Source organism: Chiloscyllium punctatum, chromosome 4, assembly GCF_047496795.1.
Source record: "Chiloscyllium punctatum isolate Juve2018m chromosome 4, sChiPun1.3, whole genome shotgun sequence".
In the NCBI taxonomy this organism is placed as follows: Eukaryota; Metazoa; Chordata; class Chondrichthyes; order Orectolobiformes; family Hemiscylliidae; genus Chiloscyllium; species Chiloscyllium punctatum.
In genome coordinates this window covers 30,505,615-30,521,551 of record NC_092742.1, presented here as the reverse complement: position 1 = coordinate 30,521,551, position 15,937 = coordinate 30,505,615, and the positions used below count along the sequence as shown (strand labels likewise).

At 39.9% G+C, this 15,937-nt stretch overlaps 1 protein-coding gene across 5 annotated transcripts in view; it reads right to left on the bottom strand.

The window, feature by feature from the left end:
- Window positions 1-935: 935 nt before the first annotated feature.
- galcb (galactosylceramidase b) overlaps window positions 936-15,937 on the bottom strand; it is a 79,500-nt gene continuing 64,498 nt past the window's right edge. For all 5 annotated transcript variants that reach the window (XM_072568270.1, XM_072568269.1, XM_072568271.1 and 2 more), the window contains 4 exons: window positions 15,242-15,422; window positions 7,550-7,713; window positions 2,762-2,838; window positions 936-1,683 (listed from right to left, as the gene is read on the bottom strand). In XM_072568270.1, coding sequence (XP_072424371.1) covers window positions 1,540-1,683; window positions 2,762-2,838; window positions 7,550-7,713; window positions 15,242-15,422 — 566 coding nt within the window. In that variant the 3' untranslated portion in view covers window positions 936-1,539. The remainder of the gene's footprint in view (window positions 1,684-2,761; window positions 2,839-7,549; window positions 7,714-15,241; window positions 15,423-15,937) is intronic.

Below are 15,937 nucleotides of genomic sequence, written 5' to 3'. Positions count from 1 at the left end.
CTAACCCACCCTTCTACACCCTCATCCAGTTCGTTTATAAAAATGAACGAACAGCAGTGGACCCAACATTGACCCTTGCCGTACACCACTGGGAAATGAACTCCAGGATGAACATTTCCCATTAACCACCACCCTCTGTCTTCCACAATCCCATTCCTCTGCATTTCGTAAAATAGCCTACTGTGGGGAACCTTATCAAACGCCTTGCTGAAATCCATATACACCACATCAACCCGTTTACTCTCATCTACCTGTTTGGTCACTTTCTCAAAGAACTCAATAAGGTTATTTCAGAAGCAAACGTTTTTGTCCATGGCATCAGCTGAATCAAACTTGTGTGAATTGCTTCTAAAGAAATTATATCCTTGAAGTAGGGCAACCAATACAGTACACATTATTCCAGATGTGGTCTTACTCAGACTTTTGATCCCAAGACTGTCCACTGGGCTTTAGAGATAGTACTGCTGCCCCTTCAGATTGAAGCTAGCAACATCTATCAGATTAGTTTGACTCTTTTGGTATGACAACAAGGCTGGACTGGGGAGAGCAGACCCATGCAAGAAGGTACCATTACTGGGAAGAAACACCAGTTTTGACAACAGCCAGCACCAGACTTTGTCCATGTTATACACTTTAAAGGTTCATAGCAGTACACAAAATTACTCTCCAAATATTCAACACTTGTCAATTCCCAGACAATTTAAAGTTGAAGTGAGAATTTAAGCCTGGTTCTGCCAAGGTCAAGTCAGGTAATAACAGATAGCACACAAGTTAGGTCAAAGATACAAGGGTAATAAAATCGGAGTCAAATTATTTGGTGAGGACTAGTGCAGTACTCAAAATCTCCATCTGTGATGCAGTGCAAACCTGTTGGACTGGACATACATTTTAACTAAAACCAACAACTACAGACAAAAAAAAAGACAGTGCAGGAGTTAGATTAAGATATTTTTATTGGTTAAAGGACAATTAGCTTTAAAAGTGCAACTGGAGGATTTGTCTTTAATATTGAGCATGAGTAGGCAATGCTTGCATTAGAAAAACAAAGTTAGAAATCCAGAAGGCCTTATTTAAAAGTGAATTTAAAAGAAAGATTAAGATTTTAATATTAAAAAAAGTGAAGAAGTGAATTGCCAATTTCATCTACAAACTGGATAAAGTTGCTAGGCAATACCATTCATCTATTCATTCATTCTGAAGTAGTTCAATCTCAATACATACTTTGGCTGATATTTGCATAAAACATAGAATCACCTTTGGTTGAAGTATACAGTTTCAAGTTGAATTCTATTAGTTACAACAGCACTTGCTCTGCATAATTGATCAGCACTGGTACAATATTGACATATTAAACTTTTAATTCTGCATGTTTCAATGAAGGTAGGGTTTAATTAAATACTCAAATATCCTGTTAAATTTAGTTTACTCTCTCCAATATTTAACCGTAAAATAGCAAAAGAACACACTGCACATTATTCATTACAAATGCAGCAATCTTAACATAAATTTTAAGATTTGTAGAGATGGATTCATAGATGGTTAACTAGCTTGAATGTAGAAATTATCAAACTGAGCCAGTTCAAATGCATGTGTTCCAATAGCTGCCCAGCCATTCTGTGGTTGAAATATACGAACGTTCTTCCAGAGAGGATAGCCATTCAACAGGCCGAATGCTAAATTGTCCTAAGGGAAAATGAAATCAAAAGGTAAATGCTGCCTTACGTGTTTCCCTCAAAGTAACCCGTGTTCTTAAATAAATTAGACAAAATTATAATATTTGATTTAAAATTTAAGTTCAGAATTGCTCAAATATTGAAATTTAGAAACAATAATAAATTTATTTCTGGCAGAACAGCTCAAGATTTCTCAATGTTCGTATCCCATTTTCAATGGGATATTATGGCAGCATCTTCAAAATTGTTCAGCAACAGAAAATACTAAACAGCTCCAGAATAGAAGATGGTTTAAAATTTTGCTCAACCATTTTAGCCAGAAAGGAACAGGGAAAGGATTTTTCAAATAGTATGCTGTTAAGTTGGAATCAGCAATTACTTAATCCTGAAGAAACCTTTCAGGATGTACCAATAGGCGAAAAGTCAGTCATATTAAAAACACACACTTCTTGATCTTCTCTCTCCTTCTGGATGGACATATGAGTAGGAACAGTTTAAAGGGATACAGTCAAAATGCTGGCAAATGGAACTAGATTAAATATCTTTTTGGCATGGACGAGTTGGACCAAAGGATCTGTTTTCGTAATCTACATCTCTGCAACTTTACGAAATTTATGAATTTCCCAACATCGTATACAAGATTCAATAAACTAAAACAATATTATGCATCATCGCAATGAAACTGAGCAAAATCTGCAAGGTCAAACAATTTGCTTAATGAATATTAAAGTGTCTACTCAGGAACGTCTGACTTTAATGCTCTTCATTTAAAATATAACTTCTGGTATTAAATTCTATTGCTTTAGCTTATAAAACAGTGCAGCAGTGAAAGTGGCTTTAAGAATGAAAAATCTAGAATTTAACATTGCTTAACAATGGTAAATTGTTGGAATGTTAATCATCGGGGGCTTTAAGAAAACCATTTAGAATTGGAAAACTAAAAACGTAATCAGTATTCAGCTCATTAATCAATCCACAGAAAAACCCCAAGTTTAATTTTCATTTGAAAGACATTTAAAATACAGAATTCTGTATCATGTCAAAGTTTAGGAAGCAGTAAAACAATTTAAACACTATACTGTACTGACCTGAATGCTCAGAGTGAGGGTATGCCATTTTCCCGCACGTGTACCTGACTTGCCTGAAGCCAACACAATTTTACCAGCTTCAAAATAGAAAAAAAAAAGTTTGTTAACTGCAGCACAAATGCAGCAATGGCTCAACAGCAGCACCGTGTTTTAGAACTATTTGGAGACAAACATCAGTTTTCAAAAGAAAAAGTAATGTTCACAGAAAAGGAATGCAGGTCATTTGAATAAAATGGGTGGAATGCCATTTTCTCTTCATTGAAGGTCAATAACAAAATGACATGTTTTAGAGGAGTCAGCAATACTTAAGAGTGACAAAGTTTATATCAGTAAATGATAAATATCCTTTCAACAATCATTAAGACACAATTTATAAGAAACAGAAACAGGAGACCACCATTTGGCCCTCGAGGCTGCTCTGCCATGCGATAGGATCATGGCTGATTTGACATTTCATGTCCATTTTCCTATCCTTTCCCTGTAACCCTCGATTTATCAAGAATCTATTTCAGCCTTAAACATACCTCATATCCACACGCCTGTATCTTAAAATATCAAGGACTTGGAATCTTTTACAGTCAGAGTTTCTCTAAGATGCAAGACCCCTAATTCTAGATTCTCTCACCCATTCGATATTTTGCCTGTCAATACTGCTGGGATGTCGCAGACTGGAACCAATATCCATGGGGGAGTTTTTGCTACTGCTGTTGGGGAGGTTTTAAACTAATGTGCCAGGGGGCTGAGAACCAGAAGAGAAAACAAGTGGGCAGTGAGGTGAAGACTGGAGACAGTAAGAATCATGAAGATAGCATCAATAAAAGGAAGAGTAGGCAGACAGCAGATGAGCACAAAAGAACTGGTGGCCTGGAATGCATCTACTTTAATGCAAGAAGTATAGTATGTGAGGCAGATGAACTTAGGACTTGGATTGGTGCCTGGGAGTATGATGTTATTGTAATCAGAGAGACTTGGTTGAAGGAAGGGCATGATGATTGGCAACTAAATGTTCCAGGATATAGACACTTCAGACAGGACAGGGAGGGAAGTTGGGGGGGGGTTGGTGGTAGAGTTGCATTGCTGGTCAGGGATGATATCACAGCTGTGCTAAAGGAGGACACTATAGAGGTCGTGGGTAGTAAGGCATTATAGGTGGAGCTGAGAAATAAGAAGGGTGCAATTACATTGTTGGGGCTGCATTCCAGGCCTCCCAACACTGAGCGTGAGGTAGAAGAACAAATAGGTAAACAAATTATGCAAAGAGACAATATGGTAGTGGTGATGGGAGACATTAATTTTCCCAACATTGACTGGGATACACTTAGCGTCAGAGGTCTGGATCAGATAGAATTTGTAAGAAGCGTCACAGAGAGTTTGCTAGAGCAGTATGTCAATAGTCCGATGAGGGAAGGGGTCATATTGGACCTAGTACTGGGGAACGAGCCAGGTCAGGTGGTGGACTTTGCAGTGGGGGACTTCTTTGGGAACAGTGACGACAATTCTATAAGTTTTAGAATACTCGTAGATAAAGATGAGTGTGGTCCTAAGGGAAGAGTACTAAACTGGGCCAAGGCCAATTATATCAAAATTAGTCAGGAGCTTAGAAATGTGGATTGGACACCGCTATTTGAAGGGAACTCCACATTTGAAATGTGAGTGGCTTTCAAAAATAGGTTAAAGATCGTGCAGGATAGGCATATCCCATTGAAGGCAAAGGATAGGAAGGGCAATATTCTTGAACCGTGGATGACAGGAGAAATTGTACGACTAGCCAAGAGGAAAAGGGAAGCGTACATTAGGCCTAGGCAGAAAGAACAGAACAGGCCCTGGAGGAATATTGGAAGAGTAGGACAAGTCTTAAACGAGGAATCCATCAGGCAGAATTAAGGAGAATCCCAAAGCATTTTATTCTTATATAAGAAGCAAGCGGGTAATTAGAGAAAGGATTGGTCCACTAAAGGATAATGAAGGAAGGCTGTGTCAAACCTGAGAGAATGGGTGAGACTCTGAATGATTACTTTGCATCAGCGTTCACTGAAGAGACGACCACGAATCTTGAGATTAGAGATAGAAGTTAGATTACTCTGGATCATGTTGGCATAAGTAGGGAAGATGTGTTAGGTAGACTAGAGGTTAAGGTGGACAAGTCCCTAGGACCGGATGGGATCTATCCCAGGTTGCTGAGGGAAGCGAGAGAGGAAATAACTGGGGCCCTGATAGACATTGTTGTGGCATCCTTAAATACAGGTGAGGTGCTGGAGGACTGGAAGGTTGCTCATGTTGTCCCCCTGTACAAGGAGGGTAGTAGGGATATTCCAGGTAACTACAGACCAGTGAGCCTGATGTTGGTGGTGGGAAAGTTGCTGGAGAGGGTACTGAGGGATAGGATCTATTTATATTTAGAAAAGAATGGCTTATCAGTGATAGGCAACATGGTTTTGTGTGGGGAGATTGTGCCTTCCCAACCTAATAGAGTTCTTCGAGGAAGTGACCAAGTTGATAGATGAAGGAAGGGTTGTTGACGTCATACACATGGACTTTAGTAAGGCGTTTGATAAGGTTCCCATGGTAGACTAATGGAGAAAGTGAAGTCACATGGTGTGCAGGGTGTTCTAACTAGGTGGATAAAGAACTGTTGAACAACAGGAGACAGTAGTGGTTGAAGGGAGTTTCTCAAAATGGAGAAAGGTGACCAGTGGTGTTCCACAGGGGTCAATGTTGGGGCCACTGTTGTTTGTAATATACATAAATGATCTGGAAGAGGGCATTGTTGGTATGATCAGCAAGTTTGCAGATGACACAAAGATTCTGCAGTAGCAGAAAGCATAAGGGACTGTCAAAGAATATAGGAAGATATAGATAGACTGGAGAGTTGGGTGGAAAAGTGGCACATGGATTTCAATTCAGACAAATGTGAGGTGATGCATTTAGGCAAGAGTAATTCTAGAGCGAACTACACAATGAATGGAAGAGCCTTGGGAAAAGTTGATGGGCAGAGAGATCTGGGAGTGCAGGTCCATTGTACTCTGAAGGTTACTGCACAGGTGGATAGAGTGGTCAAGAAGGCATATAGTATGCTTGCCTTCATTGGAGACAGGGTGTTGAGTATAACAGCTGGCAAGTCATGTTAAAATTGTACAGGACATTGGTTTGGCTGCATTTGGAATAATGTGTACAGTTCTGGTCGCCACTTTACCAAAAGGATGTGGACACTTTGGAGAAGGTGCAGAGAAGGTTTACGAGGATGTTGCCTGGTATGGAAGGTGCTAGCTATGAAGAGAGGTTGAGTAGGTTAGGTTTATTTTCATTAGGTAAAAGGAGATTGAGGGGGGACCTGATTGGGGTTTGCAAAGTCATGAAGGGTACAGACAGGGTGGATAGAGACAAGCTTTCACCCAGGGTGAAGGATTCCATAACGAAAGGTCATGCTTTCAAGGTGAGAAGTGGAAAGTTTAAGGGGGATACACGCAGCAAGTACTTCACACAGAGGGTGATGGGCGTGTGGAACATGTTGCCAGCAGAGGTGGTAGAGGCAGGCACAGTAGATTCATTTAAGGTGGGTCTGGACAGAACCATGAGGAGGTGGGGAACAGAGGGGTACAGATGCTTAGGAACTGACCGACAGGTTTAGACAGTACATTTGGATCGGCTCTGGTTTGGAGGGCCAAATGGCCTGTTCCTGGGCTGTAAATTTTCTTTGTTCAGCAAAGGATGATGAATAATGATGTAACCTTGAAATCTTGCAAACCGATCAAAGTTCATTGCTTCTTTATGATGTTCTTACACATAATGACCCTTCAGCAGCATTTTTGAGAGCCTGTTGTGAGTGACCAGTTTTCACACTAACAGAAGATTTACACATTCGTTGAGATGCTATTAGAAAAAGAATTAACACAATACCTTGATATATTTTATTGCGGAAAAGTCAGGTACTCAAGATTGCAATTATGATCAGATAATGATGTCAATAATATAGAATGAATTGATTATTGTAGTAGAGTTCGTTTCATGTTCCACACAATTCTTATTATAATGCAAATAATTTTTACTTCAAATTTATTGAGGAACTGCATAAAGATGCCATTGGTTCATGCATGAATGAATTATTCCACCCCTATCAGGATCACTTGCGAAAGGTTCCAGCATTCATAATGATCCCTGGATCAGGCAAGTTGAGAGACAAATTCAGATCACTGATCAGTTGATGAATACAATTAGCTGTCCTGAATTTAGTAATTATCATTAACTAACAGTAAAATGACTTCAGGCTTTAGGAGAAAGACACCTGCAAAGCTTGAGAAAAATAAAATGCACCCTGAAGTCAAGATTCAATGGGAACAGTGGTCTCAAAAATAAATAAAAGACAAGGTAAACAGAACTGAACAATGCAAACGTTAAATTACAGAAAAACTAACTGACATTTACAATATCAACAAGCTGTCTTTGCTTCAGGTATGCTGCCAGGCCTGCTTTGCATGGTTAGTATTTTCAGAGTTGTGCTTTTGAATTTTGTTTTGGAGACAGCAACTGGTGATGAGAGAATACATTAGCAAAGGTGGCCATAGATTAGTGTTCCAAAGTGCAACAACAAACTGAGTTTTAAACAAATTACATTCTTTCCTCGCTACTGCAGGGAAATATTCAGAGTAGAACATTGTCATCCTTATGGATTATAGAGATTTATTTATTAATCGAATCTGTGTGAACATGTACACAATTTTTTTTAATGGGGTAATGAGTACAATTAAGTTCTTGTTTTTATGACATTTGGTAAAGTTGAAAAGGACTTACGGAGGTCATTTGTGACTTTGTAATTCCCATCTGCAAAGATCCAATAGAATAAGCCTTCAGCATGTCGAACAACTTCACCTCCTTTGTTTACCCTTCCAGCAATAAATATACCGCCAGTGTTGGCAGTCTCAATGAGTACATCACAAGTTATATTCAGGTTTCTCCTAGAAACAAAAAAGTTCATAAGCAGCATGTCAACTAAAATAAACAAGGTCAGTAATTGCCACAGCCCTGCACTTGGCAAAAAAAAATGTACACCTGTTAAGGTTGCATCATGGGCACAACCTATTAGATTGAGTAAATGCCTCGGTATTTTGAAGCCATTGATATAATTTTGACATTGCTTCAATGAGCTACATCTTAGTATATCCAGTGCTCTAAGCAATAGCCAGTAACAAAATATGGTTTCAAAAGTGTTATGAACAAAAAGCTGTACATTAAGCAGTAGTTCATTGTGATTATTTATTAGATGCCTTCTAGTTACGCACAAAGCAAACATGGCTAAAATTGGTAACTACTTGCTATTTCTGCAGGCTGCACAGAATACATCACTATGAGCTGGACTTCGATGTATAAAAGGACTGTTTAGTAAGCTGCTTGTTGAGCAAACTATTAGTGTAACTTTGTCTATCATTTTCCCTGATGAAAGACAAAATATTAGAGAGAAAGAGATGAAAGGCAATGTTAATTTCCTGCAAGCACAGGTTGATAACGTTCCTGAAATAGATTACTGGGTCAGGTCAATTCAAGCATTCCTGGAAGCATACAGAATTTAAACAAGGCTCCTTGAACAGCAATTTCCATATACCCTCCCACTACCATCTAGAAGAACAGCAGATGTATGGAAACATTCCCAATTGCAAGGTCCTCTCTAAGCTACTCACCCTCTTGACTTTGACCATAAGTGGTAGGAACAGATATAGACCATTTGGCCTGTCAGACTGCGGAGAACCCTCAATTCCACTTTCTAGCCCTTTCCCAAAACCTTCAATTCCCTTACTGATTGAAAATCTGTCTGTCTCAGCGTCGAATATTCTTAATGACCCAGCCTTGACAGGCATCTGCAGTGAAGAGTTTCACTAATTCGCCACTGTGAGAGAAAAAAGAAAATCCTCCTGATCTTTGTCTTAAATCGGTTACCTCTTATTCTGAGATTATGCCCTCTGCTCGCAGTCCCTCCCACCATGGGAAACAGCTTCACAACATCTACTGTGTCAAGTGCATCAAGAATCGTATGTGTTTCAAAAAGGTCTTCTTCCATTTTTCTAAACCCCAATGCATACAGTTCGCTCAATCCTCCATAAGAAAACCTCTCCATGCTTGGGATCAATCTATTGAGCTCTCTATGGAGTGCCACCCAAGGCAGCATATCATTCTATAGATATGGGTACCAAAATTGTTCACCACATTCTAGGTGTGTTCTGACTAGCACCTTGCATAGATTAGCATGATGTCCCTTTGAAATAAAGGCCAACATTCCATTTGCCCCCCACTCCCATGATCCACTGAACTTGGATGCTTTTTGCGATTTATGTATAGGGATCCTCAAATTCCCCTGTGCTGCTTTATATTTTTTTCTTCACTTAAATAATATTCAGTTACAGTTCTCCCAAAGTGCATAAACTCTCATTTTCCCACATTATATTTCTATTGTCAGGTTTTTGTCCATTTATTTAAGCTATCTATATCCCCCTGTGACGTCTAACCCGCAGCTTGCATCCCCACCTGTTTTTGCATCATCCACAAACTTGGCACATTCACTCCCCTCATCTAAAATCATTACTGTTGTAAATAATTGTGGTCCTGGCTTTGGTCTTAGTAGCACTCCACTAGGTATAGTTTGCCATCCTGGAAATGAGACCCCCCCCCCATATCCCCACCTTAGCCAATCCTCTAACCATGCTAAAATACAAACACCTTGGGCTCTCCAACTGGTCATGTAGCCTTGTTGTTATACTTAATAGAAGGCATTTTGGAAATCCAGATGCTTCTCATCAACTTGTTGAATATTGGCGGACCTTAAAAACAGAAGTTTCTACCAATTACTATATAGCATGAGATTTCATTTAACAGCTATTATTGCAGTTCTTAACTTTCAAAAGATTCTTGCATACAAAATAAAGGGGAGAATTATGAAAAAGAAAGTCATGATGCCCAAGATTAGTATCAACAATTCATCTGGCATCAAGCATACCCTACTATCAAAACGCCGCTTTTGAAATTAAGCTTAGAAAGTATGGTAAACCAGCCCTCAGGTAAGGGCAGGCAAGTGGATGACAATCATCTGATGTCATGACTGGCTGCCCCATGGCTATTGGTCAAAAGCATTCAGACAACTGATCGACAGAGAAAATAACCTGCCCCTAGAACGATGATACATCGATGAGTATCGGGCTCAGAGAAAGTAGTACTCAGGATAGGAGAGACTAGAGGAAGCCTGCAGGGACTAAGCCAATTTCATGTTGGAGTAACTATGCTGGGGCAAAAGAAGTTAGAGAAGCCACGTCTGTGCTAAAAAAAGTACGCAGGGGGCCAAGAAATTAAGAAGCCAGATTCCAATCTGGACTAACCGTGTCATGGCTAGGTCAAATCCACACTAGGACCAAGAACACAGTAGACTCAGGGCAGAGGGGAGTTTCTCCCAGGTAGCTGTGTTTGTCAAGCAAACTTTACCAGGCAGATGAAAGACACATCAAAAGGAGAGAGCAGGAAGACCGAGGCAAGAATTCCCTAACACCTCAGTTAGAGTGCAGGATCCTGCCACCATCAAAACAGAAATATTCCTTAACAACATCTTGTTTGTCCTCAGGTATCAGTCAACCATCTGCATTGCCACAAATATATGTTTTCTTTAACTAATGCATCATGTCTAACTACTTCTTAACAAACTCAATAAGTTAACAGAAAAGTTGAAATAAATTGTTGACTGCCTAATTGTGGTCACACACCACTAAAATCCACAAACTGGTTCCCCTGTATTTATCTTGCTTGATACGTTTTAATTCTTTGCAATTAATCCCAGAAATCAAATAGCGTAATCCAGTGCTGCAGGAGGCAAACGTTTGAGAAGGCAAAAAGTATTAATGGCATCAAAAAAATATTCTATTCTGCCGTATCCAGCCCTAAAGTGCCATTTGCTTTGCATGCTGCATAAATAGAACAAGTTCTTCTCTTCTGCTCGTTGTAACTTCTATTTAAAGACATTAATTTTTGGTATACTTTTGGTTTGACATTCAACACACAATTTGTCTAGCGTACTGCAAATTGTACCATCTATTTTTATCAAACTAACTAGCGTAACTCAATTTTACTACATTTACTTAAATGAGATTTATCTGACAGATTATCTCCTCAATTCACAATGCTCATGATATATAATGGATGAATTTTTAATAATTTGATGAAAAAAGTGTGGCTGTCATCTGCAACAAAAACTGAAAATAGCCAGATACGGAAATTATCTTTCATGTTGACAGAAGTTATTGTGTCACTAGAATATAAATTTGGACCTACGAATGTTTAGAAATTCAATTTCACCACTCAAGCTTAACTTTTCATGCTCATCCCTTTTTCCTCTTTCCTTATTGACCTTTATTCCATGCTAATCCATTCTCTCTTCAGCAAACAGTCCTGAAACGTTCTCTGATAAATCTGAAAAATCCCTTTTAAAAATGGGCTCTTAACAGCATTTTTAAAAACCCCACCAAATCAACGATAATACTATCAAGGCAATAAGTCCTTCTTTAAGATTGTGGTTCCTGAAAATTGCAACTTCAAAAATTAAAAGAAAACATGAAATGCAGATTTCCAGAGGAATCTATGTCAAAATGGGAGTTAGGTTCCCTTGAAATGTTCTTTATCAGAAAAAAAAGCATTATATTCTATTAGCTGAAATGCTTTAAACTTATTAAATTTCTACATAGGTAAATAAAAATCACTAAAATAATAAATTAAAAATTAAATTTTATTAATTTTAGATCATTTCCCCTTTCTGGCCAGCTGATATTTGGCATCCTTACTGGATCATTGCCTTGTAGCCAACACTATCCTCTGATCCCTTCTAGCTCCTGGCCTTCTGATTTTTGGCTTATTTCTTTCCTGATCCTCTCAATTAGAATCATAGAAATGTACAGTATGGAAACAGACCCTTCGATCCAACCCGTCCATGCTGACCAGATATCCCAACCCAATCTAGTCCGACCTGCCAGCACACGGCCCATATCCCTCCAAACCCTTCCTATTCATATACCCATCCAAATGCCTCAAATATTGCAATTGTACCAGCCTCCACCACTTCCTCTGGTAGCTCATTCCATACACGTACCACCCTCTGCCTGAAACAGTTGCCCCTTAGGTCTCTTTTATATCTATCCCCTCTCACTCAAAACCTATGCCCTCTAGTTCTGGACTCCCTGATCCCAGAGACAAGACTTTATCTATTTATCCTATCCATGCCCTTCATAATTTTGTAAACCTCTATAAGGTCACCCCTCAGCCTCTGACATTCCAGGGAAAATAGTGCCAGCCTGTTCAGCCTCTCCCTGAAGCTCAGATCCTCCAACCCTGGCAACATCCTTGTAAATCCTTTCTAAACCCTTTCAAGTTTCACAACATCTTTCCAATAGGAAGACCAGAATTGAACGCAATATTCCAACAGTGGCCTAACCAATGTCCTGTAAAGCTGCAACATGGCCTCCCAACTCCTGCACTCAATACTCTGACCAATAAAGGAAAGCATACCAAATGCCTTCTTCACTATCCTCTCTACCTGCAACTCCACTTTCAAGGAGCTATGAACCTGCCCTCCAAGGTCTCTTTGTTCAGTAACAATCCCTAGGACCTTACCATTAGGTGTATATAAGTCCTGCTAAGATTTCATTTCCCAAAATGCAGTACCTTGCATTTATCGGAATTAAACTCCATCTGCCACTTCTCTGCCCATTGGCCCATCTGGTCCAGATCCTGTTGTAATTGAGGTAACCCTCTTCGCTGTCCACTACACCTCCAATTTTTGTGTCATCTGCAAACTTACTAACTGTACCTCTTATACTCGCATCCAAATCATTTATGTAAATGACAAAAGTAGAGGGCCCAGCACAATCCTTGTGACACTCCACTAGTCACAGGCCTCCAGTCTGAAAAACAACACTCTACTACCACCCTGTCTTCTACCTTTGAGCCAGTTCTGTATCCAAATGGCTAGTTCTCCCTGTATTCCATGAGATCCAACCTTACTAACCAGCCTCCCAGGGGGAACCTTGTCGAACACCTTACTGAAGTCCATATAGATCACATCTACCGCTCTGCCTTCATCAATCTTCTTTGTTACTTCTTTAAAAAACTCAATCAAGTTTGAGGCATGATTTCCCACACACAAAGCCATGTTGACTCTCCCTAATCAGTCCTTGCCTTTCCAAATACATGTATATCCTGTCCCTCAGGATTACCTCCAACAACTTGCCCACCACCGAGGTCAGGGTCACCGGTCTATAGTTCCCTGGCTTGTCTTTACCGCCCTTCTTAAAACAGTGGCACCACATTTGCCAACCTCCAGTCTTCCAGCACCTCACTTCTGACTATCAATGATTCAAATATCTCAGCAAGAGGCCCAGCAATCACTTCTCTAGCTTCCCAGAGTTCTAGGGTACACCTGATCAGGGTGTTCTAGGGTACACCTGGGGATTTATCCACCTTTAACCATTTCAAGACATCCAGCACTTCCTCCTCTGTAATCTGGACATTTTGCAAGATGTCACCATCTATTTCCCTACTGTCTATATCTTCCATATCCTTTTCCACAGTAAATACTGATGGAAAATATTCATTTAGTATCTTCCCCATTTTCTGTGGCTCCACACAAAGGCTGCCTTGCTGATCTTTGAGGTGCCCTATTCTCTCCCGAGTTACCCTTTTGTCCTTAATATATTTGTAAAACCCCTTTGGATTCTCCTTAATTCTATTTGCCAAAGCTATCTCATGTCCCCGTTTTGCTCTCTTGATTTCCCTCTTAAGTATACTCCTACTGCCTTTATACTCTAAGGATTCACTCGATCTATCCTGTCTATACCTGACATATGCTTCCTTCTTTTTCTTAACCAAACCCTCAATTTCTTTAGTCATCCAGCATTCCCTATACCTATTAGCCTTCCCTTTCACCCTGACAGGAATATACTTTCTCTGGGCTCTCGTTATCTCATTTCTGAAGTCTTCCCATTTCCCAGCCGTCCCTTTATTTGCGAACATCTGCCTACAATCAGCTTTCGAAAGTTCTTGCCTAATACCGTCAAAATTGGCCTTTCTCCAATTTAGAACTTCAACTTTTAGATCCGGTCTATCCTTTTCCATCACTATTTTAAAACGAATAGTCTCTGGCCCCAAAGTGCTCCCCCCACTGACACCTCAGTCACCTGCCCTGCCTTATTTCCCAAGAGTAGGTCAAGTTTTGCACCTTCTCTAATAGGTACATCCACATACTGAATCAGAAAATTGTCTTGTACGCACTTAAGAAATTCCTCTCCATCTAAATTTTTAACAGTATGGCAGTCCCAGTCGATGTTTGGAAAGTTAAAATCCCCTACCATAACTACCCTATTATTCCTACAGATCGCTGAGATCTCCTTACAAGTTTGTTTCTCAATTTCCCTCTGACTATTGGGGGGTCTATAATACAATCCCAATAAGGTGATCATCCCTTTATTTCTCAGTTGCACCCAAATAACTTCCCTGGATGTATTTCCAGGAATATCCTCTCTCAGCACAGCTGTAATGTTATCCCTTATCAAAAATGCCACTCACCCTCCTCTCTTGCCTCCCTTCCTCTTCCTGACCCTCTGAATGTGTCTCTCGCTACCTCTCTACCCTTCCAACTTGGGGCCTTTCCTCCTCCCTGGGCCTCTGTCAGGGGAGAGAAGGAGCTGCCATAACTAGCCGGATCTGTAAACACGTAGCAGGGTTGGTGATGAGGAGACATTAACATAGAAAGGTATATGTTAAAATAGTTTCAAATTTTTATTTATTTTAGAAGTTATTTCATTTACCAGGAGGGAGAGGAAGGCCAAAGTATCTATGCAAGCCAAGAGGGCCAGAGAACTCTCAGAAATTAGGCACAGGCTATGACATGGCTAGGAAGTAGTAACGTCTCAAACAGGCAGCCAACAGCTCAAAGAGAAAGCTTCCTGGTGCAGAGCTCGGGCAGCAATAGCTTGGGCTCTACTCTCTGAGGATTTGGCAAAGGGAGAGGCTGTAAGCCAAGCACCAGGAGAGATCACAAGTTGGAAGGTCAAGGATGATGACAGGCTACATAAGGCTGGGCACCAGAAACAGCTTCAAGTTAGAGAGTCAGAAAGGACAAGGCTGCACCTAAATGGCACCAGCCGGGTTGGATAGATAAAAGTAAAATGAACATTGTAATGCTCAAGGAAATTAGAATTTTAAAAAACTTATAGGTTTTAAAGCAAAACAACATTAAATAGGGCAATTTTAAACAAGGACTTACAGTAGATAGAAATATAAATCTACTCATTTCTCCTGCATCAAAATGAATCAACACACCTGAGACATTGCAAAGTTGAACAACAATGAGAAGTTCAAGTGTGAATGAAATTTAGTGAAACTGCTAGAAATATTGTGTACACAAAGCAAGTTCTATTTCCACATGTTTAAATATTTTAATTTAACAAAATGAAGCCTTACCAATTGTAGTCACCAATAACACTAATTGTTTGGTCAGCATCATTTCCCCAAGTTATAGGTCGCTGAGTTATGACTTGGCGTAGGGTATACACATGGTCACCAGGATCTTGGTAGTTTATGAAGTACTCAAACACTCCAGTCTGGTCAGCAAAATTAGGTGCTTCACTGAATGGTGGGCTCTCTGGATCACAGATAATTTGAACAGCAAGATTAAATGTATTTATCAAACTCCGTATCAACATCAAGGGCTTCAAAATCATTAAAGTCACACCAACCAAAAAATATTCTAATTGCTTGAAAGAAAGGGAAATCAAGTACAACCACACCGATTTATGCTCTGTGGCACCTCATGAGTTTAGCACTGTTAAATACATCAGATGACTGGTTACATTTAAATGAATTTTGTAAAGCTTTTCACAATCACCAACTTGCTAAGACTAGTTCCTACAGCAGTCTGGTCCAGTCTACTTTATTGGTCAACAAGAGCAGAGACCACACGCCACTATCAGCAGCATAACCAGGTCTACATTCAGAGCATTAACTCTCTTGATTTATCGGAACACCTGTGCCTTAGGAAGTTCAGGCTGTCATTGCAGTTAGGTGCTGACATCTGCAGTCTTGTGGAACACACTTTTTCCCCTGGATATGGACACATATTGCTCGGACATATATAGGCAGGCCTGAAGGTGTTGTCCT